Raw genomic sequence first — 25,475 nt, 5'->3', positions numbered from 1 at the left:
CGGGTAAGAATAGGTCTTCAGCAACCCAACCCTTGGTTGATGTATGTAATCGTATTCCAATTGCGTGGATCGATACTCATGATATCGATCACTGGATTGGCCAGACTCGATTATTTACACTATGTCTGAGTGTGGAGTTAAACAACAAATAAACATTTTGTTTTCCAATTGCTCTGTTAACCCCTTCTTATTTTTGAACTGCGACAATTATCACAGCAGCTGTATGTGTGCCCTATGACGTATGAAGACACACACAGTGACCTTTAAATAAACTTTTACTGTTATCTTTCACCTGTATTGCTTATTTCGCTTGTTATTTACTAAATGTCTTGTTTTTGGCAAACTGTATTCATCAGCTGTCACCACGGAGAGCAGAATAACCAAGAAACGAACATTTATTAAAACTTACAAGCTTAGTTTGTTTGTTTTGTTCGTTTGTTGTTTAACGCCACGCACATCATTTTTACAGCTATCTGACAGCGATCTGTAAATAACCTGGACCAGGCAATCCACTGAATGAAATCATTGATCAACGCAACTGGGAAATGATGCATGCATCAACCAAGTCAGCGAGCCTGACCACCCGATCCCGTTAGTCGCCTCTTATGACGAGCATGGGTTGCTAAAGAATTCTTCACCGGAGCTCCACGGGTCTACAGGCTCATTAAATAAACGTTTGCAGTTATGAGAAAAAGATTACTATATATGACTTATTCAATTAGTATTATCAACAACTTAAACCAGTAGTTGTTTGAAATTGGGATAGTAATCTCTACTAACAGATTACAGTAAAATTGAACTTATCTAGTTGCGCCACCTACTTATCTATTAGCAAACACTTACTTACTGGTTAGTTTAGTTAACTAACATGTTGGTGTCTGAGTGGACAGTGACATTCAGTAAGTAAGTTGGTAAACTTTACTATTTCTGTCAATGCATGGGGATGCCTACATTTGGACGAAATGGTTTCTCCCCAAATTTCACATAGACGTTATTATGAGTGAGTGAGTGAGTTGGGTTTAACGCCGCTTTTAACAGTATTCCAGTTATATCGCGGCGTGTCAGCTTGATGTGGGAGGAAAGCCCGAAGTGATGCAGATCTTAGACGTTTATCACTTCGGTGAAACCCACGAGCACGGGTATGGTGCTGACAAACCTAGAAACATAATCGGGGCGAACCGGGATTCGAACCCACAATCATAGGTTTCTGGCGTGCCCAAGGGACGCAACTCTGCACAGCGAATCGCGGCGCCTTAGACGACTGGGCCACCCGTGCCCCCTCGTTATTATGAAGTCTTTCACACACTGTCTTCTCAGTAAACTCAAATTACATTGCTTTCATGTTTTAACAATATGTCCTGATCATCTGAAGATAGAGATGTAACAATTTATTTCAAAATGTTGTAGCTTGTACCCTCAAAGCAAATTGTGTTAGATGTGCCAACCATTCGAATAATAGCGTCAGGTAAAGATATTCGTCCTGTAAACTTTTTTCTCCACGATTTAAGGTTCATTACTCTAAATATTCTCTATAACGTCAAAAGCTGTTTCACTAATTTGATAACTGCCATGAGGATGTCGTTAAAAGACGTCACTAATTATGTTATTTGATTCCTCTGATCAACAGCTGCTCGACTGAAGAATATTATGCAAATTCTGCATCCTTCTCTTAACTGATGCAACTCATAGTTTCCAGTCGTGCCGTTAATCAATGACACCCAGGTTTGTTGTAATGATACACGTATTTACCGAGTTAATGTAATATAGAAACACACGGCCTGTTTTACAATGACAAAAGAGGTTCACATCACTATCATGCAAACACTAACGACAGTTCAATCTATCCAAATTATAGGCATTTACCCGCCAAAATCACGTGGATGACAATCTGATTTCCCGATAGGTTGGTTTTGCGTGTTTTGAGGATCAGCATTAACGCAGTGACTAACTTCTATTAATTGCTATAAAAGAAATCGCTGCCTGTCATCGGTTGCAATCAACAACTACAATGGTGTTTATTGCCGTGTTCATTGCTCTTGTTACGAGTGAGAGTTACTGAAAGATACACCATCACAGCTGAAATCAACACATGCTTGCCTCAATTAATTTCAATTCATGGTCATTTAGATGAATTGACAACTTAATGTTTTCTTTAACTGATCTCATAAAGGAAGTAATTTGCTCGAATTGGATATCTTATTGACAGTTAGTACGACAATATTGACAGTTAATTCTATTTGAATCTCAAACACTTGATTGTAATCACGCGGTGAAACAAAGTTATTCGTTTTTCTGGATCTTCTTCGCTTAATAAGGACATATGTTCCTGTGGTCTGATACAAAATCTTTATCATGAATAAGTCGTATTCGTAGTTACATTGCAATCAGTTTACATTTCTTTCATTTATTTATCATTCCGATGGTAAATATTGTGTTTGGAAAGTATTTTTCAAGGAATGGGAGTTGTTTATTGTGAAAAACCAAAAAACAACACCAGCATTGCGTACCTCGATGGTCAGCTGTCCAGACTCCGAGACAGACACCAGCAAGGAGAAATATCTTCCTTGGCATTAGCAGATGCAGTAGGAATCCTTATTAAATTACATTGAAAAGATTCTGTTATCTTGTATTTCTCTGTTGTTGGACTGGTTCATTTTCATCACTCTGGGGGAGACGGGTAATTAGTGAGTGATCAACCAAGCGATTACTTACCGTAATTAAATCCTCTAAAAGTGTAGGCCAAATGGGAAGTAGGCCAATGGGGAGGACACCAAACATACGCCACTTATCACATATTCAAGCAACATTACACTGTCTTTCTTAATGATTCACGTGCGCCCCGGTGGGGCAGGATACGCTCACATTTTCGCGACTACTACAGTCGACAGTGATGCCTAAACACATGCTTGTGATATAGTCAGAATACTACTATGGAGAATTCTTATAATTATGGAAATCGTTTAGACTATTCTATTTATATAATGTACCAATGTGGGGACCAACCCGAGTATTCTGGAAGACAAGTGATTTTGCTTCTGGGATAACCCGCCTCTTCCATCTAAGCTATGAAACGTAATGTATGAGTCAGTGTGATCAAGTGCTGCACGTCGCGATTTTAAAACTTATTTTTCTGTACCCACGCCGTAACCGTGGGGTAGTCTAGTGGGAAAAGTGTTCGCTCGTCACGCCGAAGCCTATTCATGGCGGCGCTTCAAGTGATGTTGCTTGGATAATGCTCTCTCTCTCTCTCTCTCTCTCTCTCTCTCTCTCTCTCTCTCTCTCTCTCTCAGATAGTCTGTACTTGTTAACATGGAATGTACCATTTACACGCGCAGATAGTCTGTACGTGCAGACATTGACTGTACCATTTACACGAGCAGATAGTCTGTACTTGTAGACATGGACTGTACCATTTACACGCGCAGATAGTCTGTACGTGTAGACATTGACTGTACCATTTACACATGCAGATAGTCTGTACGTGTAGACATGGACTGTACCATTTACACATGCAGATAGTCTCTACTTGTAGACATGGACTGTAACATTTACACATGCAGATAGTCTACTTGTAGACATTGATCATGACTGTAACATTTACACATGCAGATAGTCTGTACTTGTAGACATTGACTGTACCATTTACACGCGCAGATGGTCTGTACGTGTAGACATTGGCTGCACCATTTACACGCGCAGATAGTCTCTACTTGTAGACATGGACTGTAACATTTACACGTGCAGATAGTCTACTTGTAGACATTGACTGTAACATTTACACGTGCAGATAGTCTGTTCTTATAGACATGGACTGTACCATTTACACGAGCAGATAGTCTGTACTTGTAGACATGGACTGTACCATTTACACGCGCAGATAGTCTGTACGTGTAGACATTGACTGTACCATTTACACATGCAGATAGTCTGTACGTGTAGACATGGACTGTAACATTTACACGTGCAGATAGTCTACTTGTAGACATTGATCATGACTGTAACATTTACACATGCAGATAGTCTGTACTTGTAGACATTGACTGTACCATTTACACGCGCAGATGGTCTGTACGTGTAGACATTGGCTGCACCATTTACACGCGCAGATAGTCTCTACTTGTAGACATGGACTGTAACATTTACACGTGCAGATAGTCTACTTGTAGACATTGACTGTAACATTTACACATGCAGATAGTCTGTACGTGTAGACATGGACTGTAACATTTACACGTGCAGATGAGCAAGACTTGTAGACATGGACTGTAACATTTACACGTGCAGATAGTCTGTACTTGTAGACATTGACTGTACCATTTACACGCGCAGATGGTCTGTACGTGTAGACATGGACTGTAACATTTACACGCGCAGATAGTCTCTACTTGTAGACATGGACTGTAACATTTACACGCGCAGATAGTCTGTACTTGTAGACATGGACTGTAACATTTACACGTGCAGATAGTCTACTTGTAGACATTGACTGTAACATTTACACATGCAGATAGTCTGTACTTGTAGACATTGACTGTACCATTTACACGCGCAGATAGTCTGTACGTAAGGACATGGACTGTACAATTTACACGCGCAGATAGTCTGTACGTGTAGACATTGACTGTACCATTTACACGCGCAGATAGTCTGTACTTGTAGACATTGACTGTAACATTTACACGTGCAGATAGTCTATACTTGTAGACATTGACTGTAACATTTACAAATGCAGATAGTCTGTACTTGTAGACATATATGCATGGACTGTACCATTTACACATGCAGATAGTCTGTACTTATAGGCAGACTGTAACATTTACACATGATGATAGTCTGTACTTGTAGACATTGACTGTACCATTTACACATGCAGATAGTCTGTACTTGTAGACATTGACTGTAACATTTAAACATGCAGATAGTCTGTACTTATAGATATGGACTGTAACATTTACACATGCAGATAGTCTGTACTTGTAGACATGGACTGTAACATTTACACATGCAGATGGTCTGTACATGTAGACATTGACTGTACCATTTACACGTGCAGATAGTCTGTACTTGTAGACATTGACTGTAACATTTACACGTGCAGATAGTCTGTTCTTATAGACATGGACTGTAGCATTTACACATGCAGATAGTCTGTACTTGTAGACATGGACTGTAACATTTACACATGCAGATAGTCTGTACTTGTAGACATTGACTGTAACATTTACACATGCAGATAGTCTGTACTTATAGATATGGACTGTAACATTTACACATGCAGATAGTCTGTACTTGTAGACATTGACTAACATTTACACATGCAGATAGTCTGTACTTGTAGACATGGACTGTAACATTTACACATGCAGATAGTCTGTACTTATAGATATGGACTGTAACATTTACACATGCAGATAGTCTGTACTTGTAGACATTGACTGTAACATTTACACATGCAGATGGTCTGTACATGTAGACACTGACTGTACCATTTACACGTGCAGATAGTCTGTACTTGTAGACATTGACTGTAACATTTACACGTGCAGATAGTCTGTACTTGTAGATATGGACTGTAACATTTACACATGCAGATAGTCTGTACTTGTAGACATGGACTGTAACATTTACACATGCAGATAGTCTGTACTTGTAGACATTGACTGTAACATTTACACATGCAGATAGTCTGTACTTATAGATATGGACTGTAACATTTACACATGCAGATAGACTGTACTTGTAGACATTGACTGTAACATTTACACATGCAGATGGTCTGTACATGTAGACATTGACTGTACCATTTACACGTGCAGATAGTCTGTACTTGTAGACATGGACTGTAACATTTACACATGCAGATAGTCTGTACATGTAGACATGGACTGTAACATTTACACATGCAGATAGTCTGTACTTGTAGACATTGACTGTAACATTTACACGTACAGATAGCCTGTACTTGTAGACATTGACTGTACCATTTACACGTGCAGATAGTCTGTACATGTAGACATTGACTGTAACATTTACACATGCAGATAGATTGTACTTGTAGACATGGACTTGGAACATTTACACATGCAGATAGTCTGTACTTGTAGACATTGACTGTAACATTTACACATGCAGATAGTCTGTACTTGTAGATATGGACTGTAACATTTACACGTACAGATAGCCTGTACTTGTAGATATTGACTGTAACATTCACACATGCAGATAGTCTGTACTTGTAGACATGGACTGTAACATTTACACGTACAGATAGCCTGTACTTGTAGATATTGACTGTAACATTTACACATGCAGATAGTCTGTACTTGTAGACATTGACTGTAACATTTACACATGCAGGTAGTGTGTACTTGTAGACATTGACTGTAACATTTACACGTACAGTTAGTCTGTACTTGTAGACACTGACTGTAACATTTACACATGCAGGTAGTCTCTACTTGTAGACATTGACTGTAACATTTACACGTACAGATAGCCTGTACTTGTAGACATTGACTGTAACATTTACACATGCAGATAGTCTGTACTTGTAGACATGGACTGTAACATTTACACATGCAGATAGTCTGTACGTTGGACATGGCCTGTAACATTTACACATGCAGATAGTCTGTACTTGTAGACATGGATTGTAACATTTACACATGCAGATAGTCTGTACTTGTAGACATGGACTGTAACATTTACACATGCAGATAACACGTCTGAGGAAGGTATCGGACTCACTAATGTACAGGTGGTAACCATGGAAATACTAATTAATGTATGAAGTTGAAAATAAGAAAAAGATGTGTTTTAGTATTGCATAACTTCTATAATTAGCACAAAGCTAACAGAAGGGGTCGGGCACGGGTCACCCATTCGTCTGAGGCACAGCAATCATTTCGCGTTCTAGAAACCTACGATCTTGGGTTCAAATCATTGTTCGCGCTGATAAAATTTTCTTGGTTTGTCAGCACCATACCCATGCTCGTGGGTTACACCAAATTGGTAGACACGCATCACTTCTTGCAACTTCCAATTTTCAGCTGACACTCCGTGTTATAAATGGAATACAAAGAGTTCAAAGCGGCGTTAAGCCAACTCACACACCTACCCCACCCATTGTATCTACGCCTGATAGCAATTTACTGAAGAAACGTTCATGAACATCGGGTTTCAATCGTATTTAGATTTCATAACTATGCACATTTATATTTTGCTCGATCTTGTTCGGCTTCTTCGTGTTGTGGCACAAGCATTTTATTCATGATTTTTTACGGTTCTCTTTGCTGAAACACTTTTTACTTCTAGATGCTTAATTTCTTTACATACTGTGTACAACAGCATTTTTCAATGCTTTCGTTTTCCCTCTATGAGGGAATTGTCATATTTAGTCCGCACCGTTTTGTCAACGAACCCTTCATCCACTGTCGTATTGATCGTGGCCGCCATGGACAATAAGTCCCGCCCCCTTCATTGATCGACAGTTGTACAGATACTGTTTATACAACGGCGGGAGCCGTGTCACAGGTGCACGAGCTCCGGCCTTCATAGACTCCTTACACCCTTTCATAAACTCCTCACACCGTTATTGTTTGAGAGGTAATAATGCCGTTATTTGATATTTCCAATCACAAGCGAACAATAGCAGCGACAATATTGTTGTCTTTATATACAACACGTCACAACACTAGATTAATGACACAAGGGGCCGAGAACTCGCGTCGCTTCGCTGGTCCCTTACGATGCAGAACTTCCGGTTTAGTTTAATTAAGTGTATTCAACGAGCGCGAGAGATATCCGTTAGACAAAATCAATTTCATTTATGCGTGTCTTTCAGTTTTGTCAAACTGTTCAATGTGAGCGGAATTTGGGGACGGTGCCTCACAGAGGGCACAATGAAAACAGGCTTCATTGTCAAATTTATTCAAGTTAGTCTGAATATTTCGTAGGGGACTTCACTGTGGCCGGATGTGTAATATCGTTACGGTTGATGGCGGTGTTTAAGCTTAATATTAACCCTTGGTAATTAGGCCGTTCCAGCCCCCCACAATAGGAAGACTGAGCGTGAAAAATGTCGACAGTATTTCATGTTGATGAATTATTTGGCACCCATGAATAACTTTTATTAGTTTAATAGCAGTTAAGATTTGTGGGAATTTAAATGTGTTTTCCTGCCCGCGAGCCAGGATATTAGTCAATTTCTTCGCTTAATGTCCGCACAGTGCTACAAACCTATTATGTCTCTATGAAGATAGAGTAAGGACATCCAATAATTTAACTGATTTAACAAACTAAGAGCTTAGCCCCCATTTGTAAATGTTGTTTTACCAGTGGATCATCTTTATTTATCTCTTGGATTATCTTATTTCATTACTAACTGTTGCTAGTTCCTTAGTTGCGCGAAATTATGAAATCCTGTTCAAGTATTTATGGTTAATAAAACCTTATAAACAAAAATATATTTTTATGAACACTAAGAAAAAACATACAAACAACATGCACAAGAATGAAATGCATCTGACCGTAAAGGCGAAAGCATGCATTCGTTTAAAACCTGTCATATTATTACGTTATTTCCAATATAATCGGATTATTACTGTACGTTTTCTCCACCTGCCCTTGATAAAGTAACCCGCCGTTCTATTGATTCGTTAACCTGGATGTCACATGTTCAACATCCTCATCGTCGCCATTTGATACTGATATTTTGACAAAGTGATAAATCTTTGTTCACTTAGAAAGTGACATTTATATAAGCGCGTGCAAAGCTAATGAGATTATTACCCGGGTCCTAGCTCATTTACTAGCTTATTGCATTCTCAGCTCCCCGGGGAGTATACACATACAACCCGCTTGGCGCAAGATGATTTGCATACACATTACCATATCATTCCACATGTATATCACCAGCGTATAGATGTATATAATGTGTAGTGAGTGAGTGAGTGAGTGTGGTTTTACGCCGCTTTTAGCAATATTCCAGCAATATCACGGCGGGGAACACCAGAAATTGGCTTCACACATTGTACCCATGTCGGGAATCGAACCCGGGTCTTCGGCGTGACGAGCGAACGCTTTAACCACTAGGCTACCCGACCGCCCCATATAATGTGTAGAATTCGATGACGAACGATGTCTTTGTATTTCGCAGATTAATTATGGATCTGCTCATTATCTCGTTTTCTTATTTCAACCAAATTCATCAAAATGATGCTATACAGTGAAACCATTGTCAAATAAACCGGATTTATCATTAAATATATCCGAGCGGAATGTCGGGGTTCGATTCCCGGCCCCGTCACACCAAAAGACGTTAAAAGCTGGTATTTGTTGTTACCTTGTCTGATGGTCGACATAAGGTGACAAAACAAGGACAAGTCGGCTTGTCGAAACTGTGTTTGAGTAGATCTGCACTATAAAACCGGCATCACTGTCCTCGCCAATTGAAATAGAATTAATTAACGAAGACAGCTGCATGGGTCCTTATACTTATAACGTGGAAACAAGCCGTTCCAGCGATACGAAACGATAATTTACAAAAATGAAAAAAAAATGCTCTTTTCAAGAAATATCCATTTTGCTTGGGATAAACATCCTCACTGTGTTTTGATCACGTGGTTACAATCCGGGTTAGCAGTGTGTGCATCCCGAGCAACGTCAATAGCCCTTTAAATACTACATGTGCATGGTTTTCTGTTTCAGTTCGTGCTGGTAATGAGCGCACGCTGCACGTGCCGCCAAATATAGCAAACTTAATAAATAATCGCGAAATGTCCTGATTTTATTTCAAGTGGCGAGAACTTTAGTCCCTTTAGAACCCTCCCTGTGCATATATGATATATTGAAAAGAACGGCGAATATAGGACTTCCATGCAAAATAAAAAATAAGATTTCCTTGGGTTTTACAAAACAAAAATGATGTCCTGAAAAAAATGTGTTGGGGAAAATTACCTTCTATCTTCCACCGAAAAAAACTGCTGGGTGACACAACAAAATGTCCTGATTTTTACAAAACCCACGCCAAACGCCATCTTCTTACCTGACAAACTAGCAAGAAAGGGAAAATGTTTATTCTCTCGCTGTTGTAATCTGCCAAACGTGTGATATGTTTATTAACGCGAATTTTCATGATGCATATTGTACCAGTAGCCTTGAATACGTATATTGTAATATTCGATATAAATTAGACTATAATAGACTGTGAAACTAACAGAGAACACTGACGTGTCAGAATATAAACGTTTGAAAAAGATAGCAGGATGTTACATAAAGTAGTGAAATTCAGGAAATGTGTATTTATTTTATTTATTTTAACTTAAAATATTTATAACCTTCCAAAATAATAGGAATACCCTAATCAAAAGTTAAAGAGTACATTAGGGGACTTGTGAATGTTAAGCTCAGTCTGTACATACGGCGCTGCCTGGAGGTCGCGTGTTGGAATACACCGCAATATTCAGCAATATGACAATGTCCTGTAAACAATCAGGTCTGACCCGTCCAGGAGGACCGCTTTGTGTGAATATTAATTAATCACAATTATTGAGAGACATCCGAGAAACATGTTTGTGTAAAGTAAAAATACAAAGTTGTACGTGTGTAAGGTTGTAATGTTTCGGAAAATTGATAATTCGTCTTTTGCATCCACAAACACCTTTCAACCATTTTACATGTTAAAATTTGTTGAACCCGTTTTACATAAAACCTGCCATTATTATGTATGTATACAATTATTAATTTCATTTGAAAACATGGAACGCTTTAGACAAATATGGCACATCGCAAACTTATTTTGTACATCAAAATATAACTGTCATCAGACGTTGCGCCGGATTACAGATTTGGGGTTGGCGTAGTAGTACTTACTCATTTTTAGCAAACCCTGATTATAATATTATGCTTTTTAATATCGGAAATACATATTTGTCCATGCCAGCTTCACCAATATTCCAGTAACATCACGGCGACGGGCACCAGAAATGGACTTCACACATTTACCAATGAGGGGAATCGAACCTGGGCCTTCGACGTGACAATTCGGCTTCCCCACTGCGACCAGGTGCCCGCTAATATTACACACTGCGTACATGTACGTCACAAACCATGAAGCAGCCTTGATCTTTGTCGTTTCAAGTGGAAGGACAGATGAGGTACAACAAAACCCTGTTCATCCGGACGGTACCATTGTTGGTTAAAATCTGTATGAACGAACTACAGGTTTGTCGTAATATTCCCTTGATTTGTGTATAGTAAACAATAGTATTCACCCGGCCGCTGGTTCGGATATTTGCGGGACCATGGTGTTCCGCGGTGTAGTGGAAAGACTAACATTTAGTCTCCGAAATCTTATGTTACACAATATCCTTCTCGACTCTAAAAATAGAAAAAAATTCCCTATGCTGATTTTAATAGAGTTAGCTAGAGCTGGCTAGACTTGCTTTTGTATGCGTTTCTAGATATTTTATTTCATAAAATAAATATATTCCACGGTCATGGTGCAGGACTATGTAGTGGACAGAGAGTCCAGGTTCTATCACCTGACCGCATCATACCGAAAAGACAAAGACAAAAGATGGTACTTGTTGCTGCTCGGCTATTCTGCTTCACAGTCCCCGGGCCATATTATTTACTGTAATGCACTAGCTCTAAATGAAGCAAGTCTATATTTTCCCCAGGTTCTGAATCTCCCATCCTACTGAAGCTCCTTTTCACTACAAATGGAGTTATTTGTTTCTATCAAAAGAATATGTTTTCAGGGACAAAGCGTTAGTCTATTGCTCTTTTTTAGGGGGATAAAACAAGGACTGGCCGGCCCGGAGTACCCGATACTGTCAGGATTCAATGTTAAACTCCGAATCATCACAAGCGACCAAGCACACGTCCACGTCGGTACGTAAGTGAAACAATCTTGAACGCGACGTTAACTCCAATTTCACTCCACCTCATCGAATATGCGGGCGTTTCCGGACAAACGAAATTTCAATGTATGTGATGTTGGTTTTGTTTGTTTGTTGTTTAACGCCGCACTCAGCAATATTCCAGCTATATGACGGCGGTCTGTACATAATCGAGTCTGGACCAGACAATCCAGTGATTGACATCATGAGCATCGATCCACACAATTGGGAACGATGACATGCATCAACCAAGTCAGCGAGCCTGACTACCCGATGCCGTCAGTCGCCTCTTACGACAAGTATAGTCGCCTTTCACGGCAAGCATGGGTTGCTGAAGACCTATTCTACCCCGGATCTTCACGGGTCTTATTTGTTTTTATAATTTGCATGAAGTAATAAACGTTTTCTTTATCGTAATAATATAATTTTGTGGACAGTTGCGTGACTTTGTTGAGGGTGGTAACAGCAGCTGATTGAATTTAAGGCATCGATTATCAACGAATGAGACATGAAGTACATGAATACAAAGAATAGTACACGGGGACTGAAATAGAGGATATTTGTATTTACGTGTCAAATAACATCTCATCAAATGATGGAGCAGAATACGCTCACTATCAAATGGTGACGTTACCAGCTGTTCATGAAAAGGTGAGCGTATCCTGCAATCACCGCTGGAGCCCGTTACAAACACATGCAGAGGCATGTCACAACAGACATTAAAACGGATGTAATTTTGTTTCGAAAAATTGCCTTTATGTTACGTTTGTACATTTTCGGACGTAACATGAACTAACGTTGCATACAATGTGACGGGATAAACGAACTGATAAATACCCGTCTTGCTTCGGATGCATGGCCACGTTACAATTTCTGGAGGATTTCATCCTTAATATTAATCATGGGGAAATCATGCACAGTAGATAAGAGTGGATATATTGTTGAAGAAACAATTTTGACAACAGTGTGATCACGAAACAGACAACACAATAGATAGGCATTGTGAAATGGACGACTGGAATAATATCTCATGTTCTTTTGCAGTTCTTTTGTTCTCTGTGTCAATATTCTCTGATTACATGACACACAAAAATCATGTAATCGTGATATATGAATAAAAAACATTTTTCAGTTTCAGTGAAATATATCTCGTCGAACAGAAAAATACAACCAACCAACAGTTTGCTATTTTATGTATTTTTATTCCATGTTTGGAATGTTTCAATAAATAGTACTTCTATACAAGCTGTAAACATACATGATCCATGATGCTTATTATATTTAAATTAGTATCTGTATAATAAATAAACGACATATACATAAGTATGTAAACAACATTTTATACAACTTTAATAAGATGACATGACTAGATACGCCGACCTTTAAAATGTATGTGTTATAAAACCCCGCAATACTTCCTTACGTCATAATCGATAAAAAAAATGTTGGTTTCAAATTGTACAACGATGTTTTGGAATGCAATGTTATCTCCTTGTATAGATGGTGATAAAGTACTTTTAGACATAGTTTCGCTTTACAAGACCGTGACGCACAAATTTGAGGGATGATGATGATGATGATTTTAAAATTTATTTCCATCGATCTTATATATTGCTTCTAAATTCGATTTTCAAAAACTGTAGATAAATATAAAAAAACAACCTACTGAAATACGATACGACCGCGACCATAGGAAGTAGCAAATTAAATTCAAATTTAACTACGGAACGTGCTTCTGTAGTTGGGACTTCTACTCATGTCCAACTTTTCTCCCTTGATAAGAGACGATGATCTAAGCACAACAGTCACAAGTTTAAACAGAACTAAATACTGGTACAACTTGTACAAACAACATAGTTCGAACAGCACTTATACGACTCATCCACAAGATCGTGGGTACCGCGCGTCACTAGTTTTACATATGGAATGTCTACTTGTGGACCAAGCCCGATCTCCGCGGCAGAGGATGTGAGATTTACGGTAACAACTCGATTCCAGTTGGACCATCACTAGATGAAGGCTGAGCCGTTTTGGATCTACACCAATATTTTTGTCATCTCTGCTGCCTGTTCATTGTCAGCGGAACCCTGTAATTGAAGCCGTGTGTTCTAGAGCCTTCCGTCTCAGTTGAGCGATGCTTGTCCCCCTCCAAGCATCATCAATATCAGGCATGCCACAAGTCATCTGGGATGAGGGGAGGGAAGGGGATGGAGAGTTTCCGGTCAGGGGCGAGGCACACGATGATGCCGCCATTCCGTAAGAAGTGTTATAGATAGGACTTCCATTTGATACTGTTAAGCCGTTGCCAAGGGACACTGACGGGTTGCAAAGACCCATTGGTACCTGTGACGATAGCGACTGCGCTGTGACTTGTCGTGGCAACGTTGCTGACAAAGCAAGATGGTTGACGTTGCCATTCATATGGCTGCCGATTTGGGACATCCCCCATCGGCTCTCCGAAGGTGGGAAAGCGCAGAGAGAGTCTCCCATTGTACCAAAGGGAGATAATCCTGTTGATGGTAACAGAGCACCAGGGGTACGGAACACGTTTGTGGCCTTCTTCCTCTTCTTCCATTTGGCCCGGCGGTTCTGGAACCAGACCTGGAAGACAAAAGGAGGAATTGTCAAACCTGTCACAAACATGACATTATTACACGCACTTTGATATTTATGAAAACGGAAATGAAAAAAGTGCCCTTTGAAATTGGCTTTTAAATTGTCGAAGAGTTCGTGAGATTAATGTTCTACTCAATCCCACGTGACCTTGTTAAAAGCATGGAAGACATAACTGTCGCCATATAGCTGGTATACGGAGTGAAGTCTGAAGTAGGATAAAATGCACTTGTAATGCTTTCACTGACACTGTGAAAAACAGGCAACTTTAGCTCGACTCTTTCCCAAACTTTAATTCAACATGACAATATCGTCCTCAGTTTCAAGTATCAATAACTTCATTCTCCTGGCTTAAAAACATATTTTTCATTCTACAAAATCCATAAGAAGAAATTCAATACAGTTGAGTCTATTGGCAAATCATTGTTTGCAATAATTGAACTCTATGACTTCATGTCGATCTCCCAGCATGATCGGGCGTAATTTCGTTCTTTCTCTAAGTAAAGACTGATGGGCGACATACAATGACTTTATCAAGGTTCAATAAAGCCCCTTGGAGTTGTATATAAACTGATGATTAAGCCAGTGTTATTGCAAGCTCCCTCATTATCATACAAGGATGTGATTGATGTGGAGACAGGGGACAAACCTGAGCTAGGACAGAGGGGTGTCGACAATCACACGGCAATGCATGCTGGGAGTTTAATTAGACATTCAGGATAGTTCCCGCTCCCATTGAGTGTCATTACAATAATGTCCCTTGTGAGACGGACGTATTTGTAGTTTCATTATGCCGCAACAGTGTGGAGGCAAAAGACAAGTAGAGGTCGCACCGCCCCGATTTATGTAATAATGAGTGAAATGCGACGGAAAAAAATGTTGTTATTCGTAAAGGATTGTTTAGGTAGATTTCGTGGTTGGGTGCCATATGTTTTGCTTGCATGTCGCATCGACGGGCTATGCTGGAAAGATGAATTAATTTGTCAGAAAACAAACAATTTGACATTGTCCTTTAGGCAGTGTTTTCAATAGATGGCGATGCAACATGACAGGGTAGGACGATGGTCCTGTCAACATTAAATGTTCTGGCATCAGAGCACAACAGAAACATTAGCAGCAGGGACATAAAATTACGTTTGTTGTCAGAGCGTCACAATTCATTGTGTGTTAAATTGTTTTAGCTGATTGGCTTGTGTGTTAAAAGAATTATCATAACTTGTTTGTACAATTTCAATCTTGTCAAAATTATTTGCTTTTACAATTTAATCTTATCTTAATGATTTACCGTTAAATATTGATTTATATTATTTGATTACAAAATAGTTCATTTTTAATTACGAGTCAAATGTGTTTCTCATTTTTCTTATTATGGTGCGTTTGATAATACCACAGGCACTACATACATTTTTGCTTGTATCTCAAGAAAAGAAAATATTTTGAATTTACTTTATCTTTATGAATATTGTAAGATAATTGCAGTTTAAAATCATTGTTTATACAGCATCTACTCATATTCTGCTTAATCAAAATATATGTAACTAAAGGTATCTTTTACGATCTTTAGGCTTTGTTAAAGAATCATATTGTATTAATATTAAATTTAATTCACCTACAAATGTAGAGGCATTAAGAGGGTCATTTGTCAACTGAAAGTCTAAGTTGCTTGATAAAGGAACGTCATTTCTCATCACGCTTAATTATATTCTTTTACAAGCAGGCCATCTCAATATTCAAGGGTTAATTGAAGACCGTTATCTGGGCGCCAATCTATTACGTCATGCTTACAATGACCACGGCCATTAATTAATGACATCGTCAAATATTTCATTTGATTAATTAATCTCTGACTTTTACAAACTTAACCAGCCGAGTGATGACATCTTATCTGAGACCTTTGCATGAAATTATCAATACATTAGCGATAATTTGCAAATATTTGATTTTCATAACACTAAACATTGTTAGCTATCAACTGCATTTGTGTTCTGGCTAAATATATTTAATCATCTATCACGTGGCTAGCAATTCTCGTTGAGCGCTTCCTAGATCAGCATATCTAATGGCACCGGGCCTTTCCTCCCTATTGTTCCGCGGCGAACTAATTGATTCTGATTGGTTGGTCACTCGCTTGCACGTGCGTGCTCTTAACGCGCACAATCCGCAAAACGATCACATGTTTGCCCAGAGACTGATCGGACGTTTCAATGACAAACAAGTCTGGTTGTTTCCTTTTATTTTTAGTTCATCATTTGTTGGACCACTTGCCACGATAATCGGCATATTTAACGGTATAATTAGTCAGTTTAATAACACAGCCTCCAGAAAATCAAGAAGTGCAACCTCTTATGTTGTCAGACTCCCAAATACGTTGCAAATTGGAGAATTGAAATGATGGACGCAAATAAAACACACTTAATGGACATTATGATTAGCTTTGACATTGCTCAACCGCTTTGAGATATTAGGCAGAGCAAGAACCGCTGAGAAACGGTGTAAAAGAAGGACTATAATTATCTACCAATATTGATGCAAGGTCTACAAAAGTGAACTCCTACCAAAAACGTATAAATTCGGTGTTAGAGATAGAACGAAAAAACATAGCAGTAATAAACATTAAAACGAACAAAGGATGAGAAGTATAATTAGAGGTCTTAAGATGAATTTAAAGAAGGGAAGAAAACATCCATCCATGTTTTGCGTATACATTTCATAAATAAATTATATTTTCCTTCACTTACTTTAAGCTGAATTTCTGTTCTTCACGTTTAGTCATGCAAATAGATTGCAAAATGCTCTTAATTCAAGCATTAACGGGCAGAGACTGTGGAAATGGTTATATTTCAGAAGATAAATGTTTTACAAATGCTACAAAAAATACAGATCAGTACGTATCTGAGATGTTACATATACAGATGCTGGTGACATGGTTATACAAAGAATACGAAAGACCCAGGGGATTAACCAACTTAGTGTACCAATAGATTTCAGAAAATGGGATTTAGGTCTAAAAAAAAATTTAAAATAGAAGACGATTCACGGAAATTATTTAGACAATTATAAACCAGAGCAAGAAAGGGACTCGACGCATAAGGGATGGATCTTAGATGAATTTGTAACTGTGGAAGACACAATAAATGCCTTGCAGTAATTCATGGGCAAAGCAAGCCAGAAGATCTGTCCGGGAGGTGAGGAAGAACATATCACGCTCTTCCTCCTGAAACAATGGACTTCATTATTCGGCCACACTCTGCCGCCCTCGAGGAATACATGGATTATTATGTGTTAAACTAATTCACGCACAGAAATAAGTTGTCTACGCATTCGGTTTCGTGTATTTCAAGTAATGTTTAATAGCCCAGAAAATAGATGAATTGCAAATAAATGTGGCAGGGTTACATAGGATAAAGGCTTGTGCATGTCCCTAGTCTAGCAGAAAATTATCTCAATCACCCCGGTTAGAATGGTCGTGGCACTGACTTTAAAACGCAAAGAGTCGGTCCGAGGTTTCAAAAGTCGTGATATCAATTCAGTTTGAAATGGCTATTTAGGATTAATTACTGCGTTAACGATCTTACGGCAAGCGGGCTCTATCTGTAGTCCCTCGTGGGACGCACTCGTGCCGGCAGCATTGACAGCACGCGCGGTCTGCGTCGTACCGCACGCGAAACGGGAATAAGCGGGGACGGAATTCTGTCCTCGATCTCGACTCTTGGTCGACTAAACTGATCTCTAGCGACTGAAAACGAGGAAGGGAGTCCGCGGTGGTTAATATCTTCATTATAGAGGTGCCAAAACCGAATCTTCAACGCATTTTCAATGAAAATATAATAATCTCAATGCAAATGCATGGTCTCGGATTGCGTGCTAGCGATGGGGAAAGCCCCTGACGGACTCAAGGCTGGAAAAGCGACTTCGTGGAGGTTGTAGATGAACATCTTAGTCGAACAGTCTTACAGTTACAACGCTGCGAAAAATTTCGTAAATTATTTTCTCAACGAGACGTGTTTTTTTATGATCGAAACTATACCTCTTGTGTAACCGAACGTTATTAGATTGTCATTTTTTAATGTCAAACAATATACTTAGTTGGCGCATGCATATACTTGTACGAGGTTACATAAACACGTTTTATATTATTTGATGTGATGATTATATTCAAACAGTCTAATCATCTTACAAACATGATTAACTTTACTCATACACAGAGGTTGCAAAACGTTTAGTCATTGTTGCTTTGCGTTGTTCAGTTTGAATATGCTTTTTAATATTATTTATCTAAGTCATGTATTCTTCAATTACAAACATATTGTTCATTCGGTCTCAAGCAAGATTATATTACATTAAATGTATATGGTGAAACCCTTTACATAATCCTTTGAATCAGTGTGAAGACATTTTAAACAATCTGTATTTCTTCGCAAGTGAGTCTTGGCATAAAGCTTTCAACATATAATATTCCTTTTTTATTAACTGATTTCTTAGATTAAGAAAACATTTTTAATATATAACACATGTGCTTTGAGAATAGTGAATTCTATCTATAAAAATACTATCCGTGTTTCAGTTTCCAGACGCAGCATACAAACGCGCCACAATAAGTTCCTTAACGATTGAACAATGTGAAGAATCAACTATGCATAAAACCTTGTGCATATTTATCATTGAATATGTGTAGTTTTTTTATCTTTTTCTACCGTTACCACGTTCCGCAGTCGTGGAAAACAAATGTTGTTCGGGTGTTATACATTCAGATTATTTAATTCTTTTCAAAGTACCCCTTCAAACCAAGTTTGTCACATCTCCAATCTTGGTATTATATGCACATCAGTACGCAGTCATCATCAACCATTTACAAACGATGACGAATGTCAGAGGTAATCATGCACGTGCTTGTAACGAACAAAACAGCTTGTTGTTTCACTACTTTATTACCAATTGCTCATGCTGTCATGAATATTGCTGAGTGTGGCGTAGACAACAAACAAAAAACTTTAATATTCTCACAGAACCAGAGGCGTTTACACACTGATATCACCAATGTGTTAATATAGCGACATGACCTTAAATGAGATCATTGCAAACCTATTGTTAGCTATTATTCATATTGATATTTGATAAGCATTATAAACCTCAAATAATATTGAATTAAACTTGAAGGATGAAGGTTCATTTTCAGAATATACATGACACTAGCAATATGAAATTAATTATTTTTGGTACACAGTAAGATTTCTATGAACTTGAAATATTTCGGTGAATTGTTTGTTTGCAATAAGTTATCGTCAACTCGAATACATTCTGGCACTATGAACCAGCGTACAGCAAAACATCTATTTGCTGTTCTATGAATATATATTTTACAGACAGTTTATACAGTAGAATTAGGAATTGTTTGATGCCTAAATTAGTGAATAAACTGTCTGTGTGTCTGAATATATCTTAAATTTGAAAAACTATTAGATTATCCATTCTTCAAATCTTTTGTATCGCAATAGCTCTCACTTTTGTACATATCTGATGTTGAAAATATGTTTATAAATATTGTGTTAATAATGCACCTATTTATGTAAATATTTGCACTTGGACAACATCAGGTCTCTAAAATGAACATATTTTACAGAAAAAAACATGGTAAATTATCTTAATAAAATATAATAAAAATGGGCCACGAGACTTGCTGCAATTCGTTCATTCATGCATTGTTCCCCATGGATACATCGCAAAGGTGTTGACAGCAGTATGTATGAACACCTGCCTTCCGTAGCCCCCACCTGAGGAAATGGATATTTACTGTTATCACATGGCCTGACTCACCCGTTATGGAAACGTGTGGGGTCTACCATGGTACATTAACCGTAAGGTCAAGGCAAATACTGCAATTTCTTTGTAGAATAGTATTATATAATCACTATATAAACCGGTAATTGTGTGTTTATTTGCCTAACCAATGGTGTATACCTTATATTGAGGAATAAACATTATACTAATTATTCCAGTCAAAACTGTTAATGTCATATTGTGTTTAATACTTGCTTTATGTACATATTTTACGAAGACTCTTTGTCATTATTAATTTATTATTAAATTGCAAATTATTTAGGACAAGCAACGGTGGAAATGTAACATGCTTGGTTTTAAATTTGGCTCTTTTATAAATATAAGCTTCTCTAAAAATGAAATGTTACAGGCGAAAATGACAATACACGGCGGGATGTTCCTTAATATAATCTTCCATATATCTTTTTTTAATAATGTTCATGCATTCCTGGATAAAATAATGAATTTGCCAAATACAAGTGAAAATATACGATTATCGCACGAGTGAAACGATGTCGAAGTTCATGAGTTTTTGAACAACCAGGGTTATCTCTGTATTCTGGCGGGAGAATAAATATCTGATAACATATATGTGTTATACTGTCATATTCAAGCTGGTGTAAAAATATATATATATATATACCTGCACACGAGATTCCGTGAGTCCGATTCGGAGAGCCAACTCTTCTCGCATGAAGATATCTGGATAGTGCGTTTTCGCGAAGCTTCGTTCAAGCTCGTTGAGCTGTGCTGGAGTGAACCGGGTTCGATGTCGCTTTTGTTTAGCGGGTTTGTCCCCTCCGTCGTTCGGGGAAGAAAGCTGTGTCTGTTCTATTGGGCTTCCTCCATCCCGACGGTCCGTGTTCTCCTTCATCTTTAGCCCGTCTTCCTTCAGCACTGAAACCAAACGTAGGTATCTTCACAAGAGGGTAAGTAAAATCCCAGACAGGTAAATTCCTGGAGTAAACCATTTGCCGAGATGTATTGATAAGGAAATATTTCTGTGAAAGGATTTCGTTTCTGTATCCGTTGAGTATCGGCAGAGTTCCAATAAAACGGCAAGCCCGTTCACTAAAGCTGAAAATGTTTGGCATTTGGCTACAACGTCGCTGTGCGCTACACGCAAGAGAGTGGAATTGCCAACAAGGTACTAAGTATTTTATTCCCTGCCCTGTCACATACAAATTGAAAATGCATAAATCAGCTAAATATCGGCAATATATCGTAATGAACACCCCTGTAGCGCAGCAAACTGACTTGTATGATGAGTGACACTTTAAGAGGCGATCTCATATCGAAACAGTTAGTTGTAAACGAGCAGAAATTGGTACGTGCAGATTTAATTTTAGAAGAAATGAATTAAATCAAGCGCCGGTCCTATCAGCGAGCTGGTCCATAATAGCCCAAATGAGCAGAATTAGCGGACCAAGCTAATAACGGCCAATTTGGCAAAACAATAGGTGGGTTGGAGAAGCATTGCCTACCTGATGGCGAACTCGTCAATGTCGTGTCGGAGATTGTGAGGTGGGTAGATGCATGTTCTCTGTTCATCGTGAAATGCGTAATGAGGAACAGACTCACAGACTTAATATAATAAGCCTTTACTTCACTCGCTATCTGCCGCTTTCTTTGAAGCATGTAATCCCTGCTCGCCGATTGGTTAGTTTTCATCTAGCGGCCACGCCTCTTTATCCGATGACTCGTATTCAACACCTCGAGCAAACGGCCAGGGAAGTTTATTGCAGCTGATTGAATTGTCGTTTACAATGGTATGGACATATGAATACAGCTTGCCGAAGGTCTGAGATGTAGTTTAACAAGGTAATAAAACTTTCCATCACCTTTTTGCCACGGCAATCAAAGAGCGCGACTTACCGAGTTTCCTGGCGCGTGCTGCTCGAGGATGAATGACTGTGATTACTCGCTAAATCATTTTATTGCCCAAGCAATCATAAAACAATGTTTTACTGTTTTGGCTTGTTAACAACCATTTTCCGGGACATGGACAGTGCCATATGTATCCGGTCTGCTATACGATACATATTTATTATGCACTTTAGTCATAAAACAACAACTTGTAGAAAAACAATGTCGATCAAAGAAAATACAACAGACAATAGCGGCTAACAAAGGCTTGACCAAGGGACAGAGGATATCACTGAGGCCCGGCACGTGGCGCGCGAACACCTGCTAAAGTTTTCATAGATAATACGACAGAGTTAACTCTGTATATCACACGAACCAGCATGACAATATTAAACCCCGTAATACACAACGGGAGCGTGCATAGGTGAGCGCGTGTGTGTAGGGGGGGGGGGGGGGTGGGGGTAGTCACGGGTGCTCCTTTGAGTTTAATTTGTTACACCTATCGCATATCTTAAACTAACGGTTCGACTATTATTCACATTTAACCCAGCACAAGCCTATCACACTGATACATCTTTTTGTTCAACAAAATTCCATCTTCTATTTTACTTTATTTTTCAGTATTCACAATAGTCATAATAAAGAACGTTTGTTTGGTCCATTTGACCTTTTAAGAAATACATGTTTAAACAAAACAATAAAGTTCGGGTATTTTTCATTTTTGACTACGATCATTATCGATATTATTCTGATAAGCAGTCAAACATTAACAACATATTTCTTGCTTGGTGAAATTCTAATGAATGATATAAAGTTTTGATAATTTCATTTCATGACGGTTAAATTAAAAACGAGTTTTTCCACATGTATTATCTATACACACTGACCGAATGTGTTGCACATATAATATTTTCTGTGGTTACAGTATATCATTATATGCTAACGAATCAACTGAGGGTTAGACAATGAACATAATTATTTTAATACACATATATATGTAACGACAATAAGACCTCTTCCAATAACTTTCGGAATATCAATCAACCAGTGTTGTGCTTCCCAGTCTGGTACAGTGATCTTGCCTCTTCGTTTCCCTCTTTCGTGGTGAATACGCCCTGCCTTGATTTTTTTAATTTACAACAACACAAATGAGTTGTATTTTGTTGTAATTATCACGAGTATTTATAAGAAATGTAATACGACATCAGATTAATAAGGACATGATGTCGAGATCATATTTCCCATTGTCTTTTTACTGGTATTGATGTGAGAAAATATTCAAATGAAACATATGCTTAAAATGTCTTCCTAAGTTGCTTTGTGTTATAGTACGTAAATCGGAACAAGTAAGTATGGATTTTGATAACAGTCGGCGGTGATGGGTTTTCTCCGTGGTCACGGAATCAGATGGTATTTATTCACGAACGTGGGTAATGAGAACACTGATTCGACAATTCTGATTAACATTAGTACTGATTATGTTATTTGGTTTCATTCATACGGACCTTTTCACATGTTTAAAATTAAACACCCTGCAAAAACACATCGTTACTCTGTTGCAATCCCTGTCTATTATGTAACCTTCATTTTGAATATCTCTATATATGTTTAATAAAAAGTTTGTTGTGAAAGGATATTTAACCGTTGCAGATCTGTTACTCGGCGACATAGAATTTCAACACATTTGTGAATCTAAACATGGTTTATCATTCTTATTTGCATCCACTGATTTAAATAAGTGATTGATTGCCTATTGATATGTTGTTCTTCTCAGCTGTGGTTATTGATGGGCGTCTGATGTATTAACTTTGCGGCTGTCGATTAATGAAAGGTTTGATTACCATGATTAAATTATGGCTGTTGGCCATGAATTAGTATATATCTTCCCTTGGTAACATGTAACTCTGCCCCAATCAAGAATGTGTACAATTATATCGTTTTCATTAAATAGTACCCGTCAACAAATATGAAACATGGAATTTTATGCTTTGTTCAATTTTTATCTATAAATATTTTTCTGTGATATATTCCCTTCTTACGGGAACGTTTTTCAGTGTGGAAAATAACATGTTTTATGAAGGGGTTTTGTCGCTTTTATTTGCGACGATTGGCGGTTTGTATTTTTTATATTAAGCTTTTGTTTACTTTGAGGGTGATATAAGAAAACCCACCGTCACGGGGACGTTTCCAAAGGTTACCTGTCCCCCACCTCTTCCTCACACCTTTCATTTTTTTCCTATGAAGAATAAAACAACAAGACCTGCTTTTCTCAATAACTTGATAATGTGACGCGCTGTTTCTAAAGGAACGTTTCATCGATTTGTGTCTAGCGCCTGCAGTTGCATTGCATTCTAAAATAAACACTGTGGCTCTATGTTTCAGTAAATGATGGTGGCATTTGAACGTTAACGATTGCAGCAGCAGCCAAGTTGGATATGGTGGATTGTAAAAATACGTACATGTTGCAATACTGTTAGGGCACTTAACACGCTACGGTTTGAAAAAAAACCTCGTGACATAGTTACATTTGATGGTAGGATTTTAATGAACTTTAGCTCTGTATTCTCGAAGATTATTGGTTCTCAGGATGAGGCACCAGAAGGATGTTTCTGTGATATCTAGGGTTTGTTTTGCGTACAGTAGGTAATGCAAGTTGAGACTTGTGATAGGAGTGTTGTACAGTTCCATACCGAGGTATACATGAAAGTGAATACACGAATGAGACAATGTCACCCTTAATAAATCAGCCTGTGAAAATTACAAACTGATTATTCATTAACAGCACTGCGATTAATGGCTGTGACGGGTGCTTTCGATCGGGCAGTATACGCTCATATTTCGCCAACAATGTATCGCCACTTTTTGATAGTGATTCATAAACACACGGTATTGTCAGAATCCTACAATGGACTCCGATTTTATTAAATATTTCTTTTGATTATGGAAATGTTTTTGTCGCCTTTATTGCACTTTCTATCAAATTGAGACACTGTGCTCTTCTTCATATTACTATATATCTCTCAACTTTGCAAATATCTACTAATATTCTGGTAAATGCCTCCAGTGGCAAGTTATATTTCTTTGTGCTAGATATGTATATTCTTTGGTACAATGAACATCTTAATGCTTAATGTTATACGTAAAGCTAATATTTTCGAAAAGGATGATTTCAGAAGTTTTCAGGAAGCAGTTTTTAGATATTTAAAGATGAGAAAAAGTCTCAGACATTGGCAGATTTCCTCAGGAGATGTAGATGAAGACGATACAAACATAGGG

General features: G+C 38.2%; 1 protein-coding gene across 1 annotated transcript; it reads right to left on the bottom strand.

Moving 5' to 3' along the window:
- Positions 1–13,078: 13,078 nt before the first annotated feature.
- Positions 13,079–21,943, bottom strand: LOC124131573 (homeobox protein orthopedia-like). The gene is made up of 3 exons (XM_046494924.2): positions 21,818–21,943; positions 20,977–21,230; positions 13,079–14,504 (listed from the first exon to the last, which is right to left on the bottom strand). The coding sequence occupies exons 1-3, from the start codon at positions 21,882–21,884 to the stop codon at positions 13,980–13,982; spliced, it is 846 nt and encodes a 281-aa protein (XP_046350880.1). The 5' UTR covers positions 21,885–21,943; the 3' UTR covers positions 13,079–13,979.
- Between the last annotated feature and the right edge of the window lie 3,532 nt (positions 21,944–25,475).

This window comes from Haliotis rufescens, unplaced genomic scaffold (genome assembly GCF_023055435.1).
Source record: "Haliotis rufescens isolate VD_foot unplaced genomic scaffold, xgHalRufe1.0.p SCAF_1, whole genome shotgun sequence".
Lineage (NCBI taxonomy): Eukaryota > Metazoa > Mollusca > Gastropoda > Lepetellida > Haliotidae > Haliotis > Haliotis rufescens.
The sequence above is the reverse complement of the archived record's forward strand: the minus strand, read 5'-3'. Positions and strand labels throughout refer to the sequence as shown.

What these genes read in the sequence shown, in the direction of transcription:
- LOC124131573 (XM_046494924.2), bottom strand. Translation starts at nt 21,884, where the DNA reads ATGAACAGAGAACATGCATCTACCCACCTCACAATCTCCGACACGACA. An exon ending in ATTGACGAGTTCGCCATCAG is followed by an intron (nt 21,231 to 21,817) that starts GTAGGCAATGCT and finishes GTTTGGTTTCAG; the next exon opens with TGCTGAAGGAAGACGGGCTA. An exon ending in TCACGGAATCTCGTGTGCAG is followed by an intron (nt 14,505 to 20,976) that starts GTATATATATAT and finishes TTTGTCTTCCAG; the next exon opens with GTCTGGTTCCAGAACCGCCG.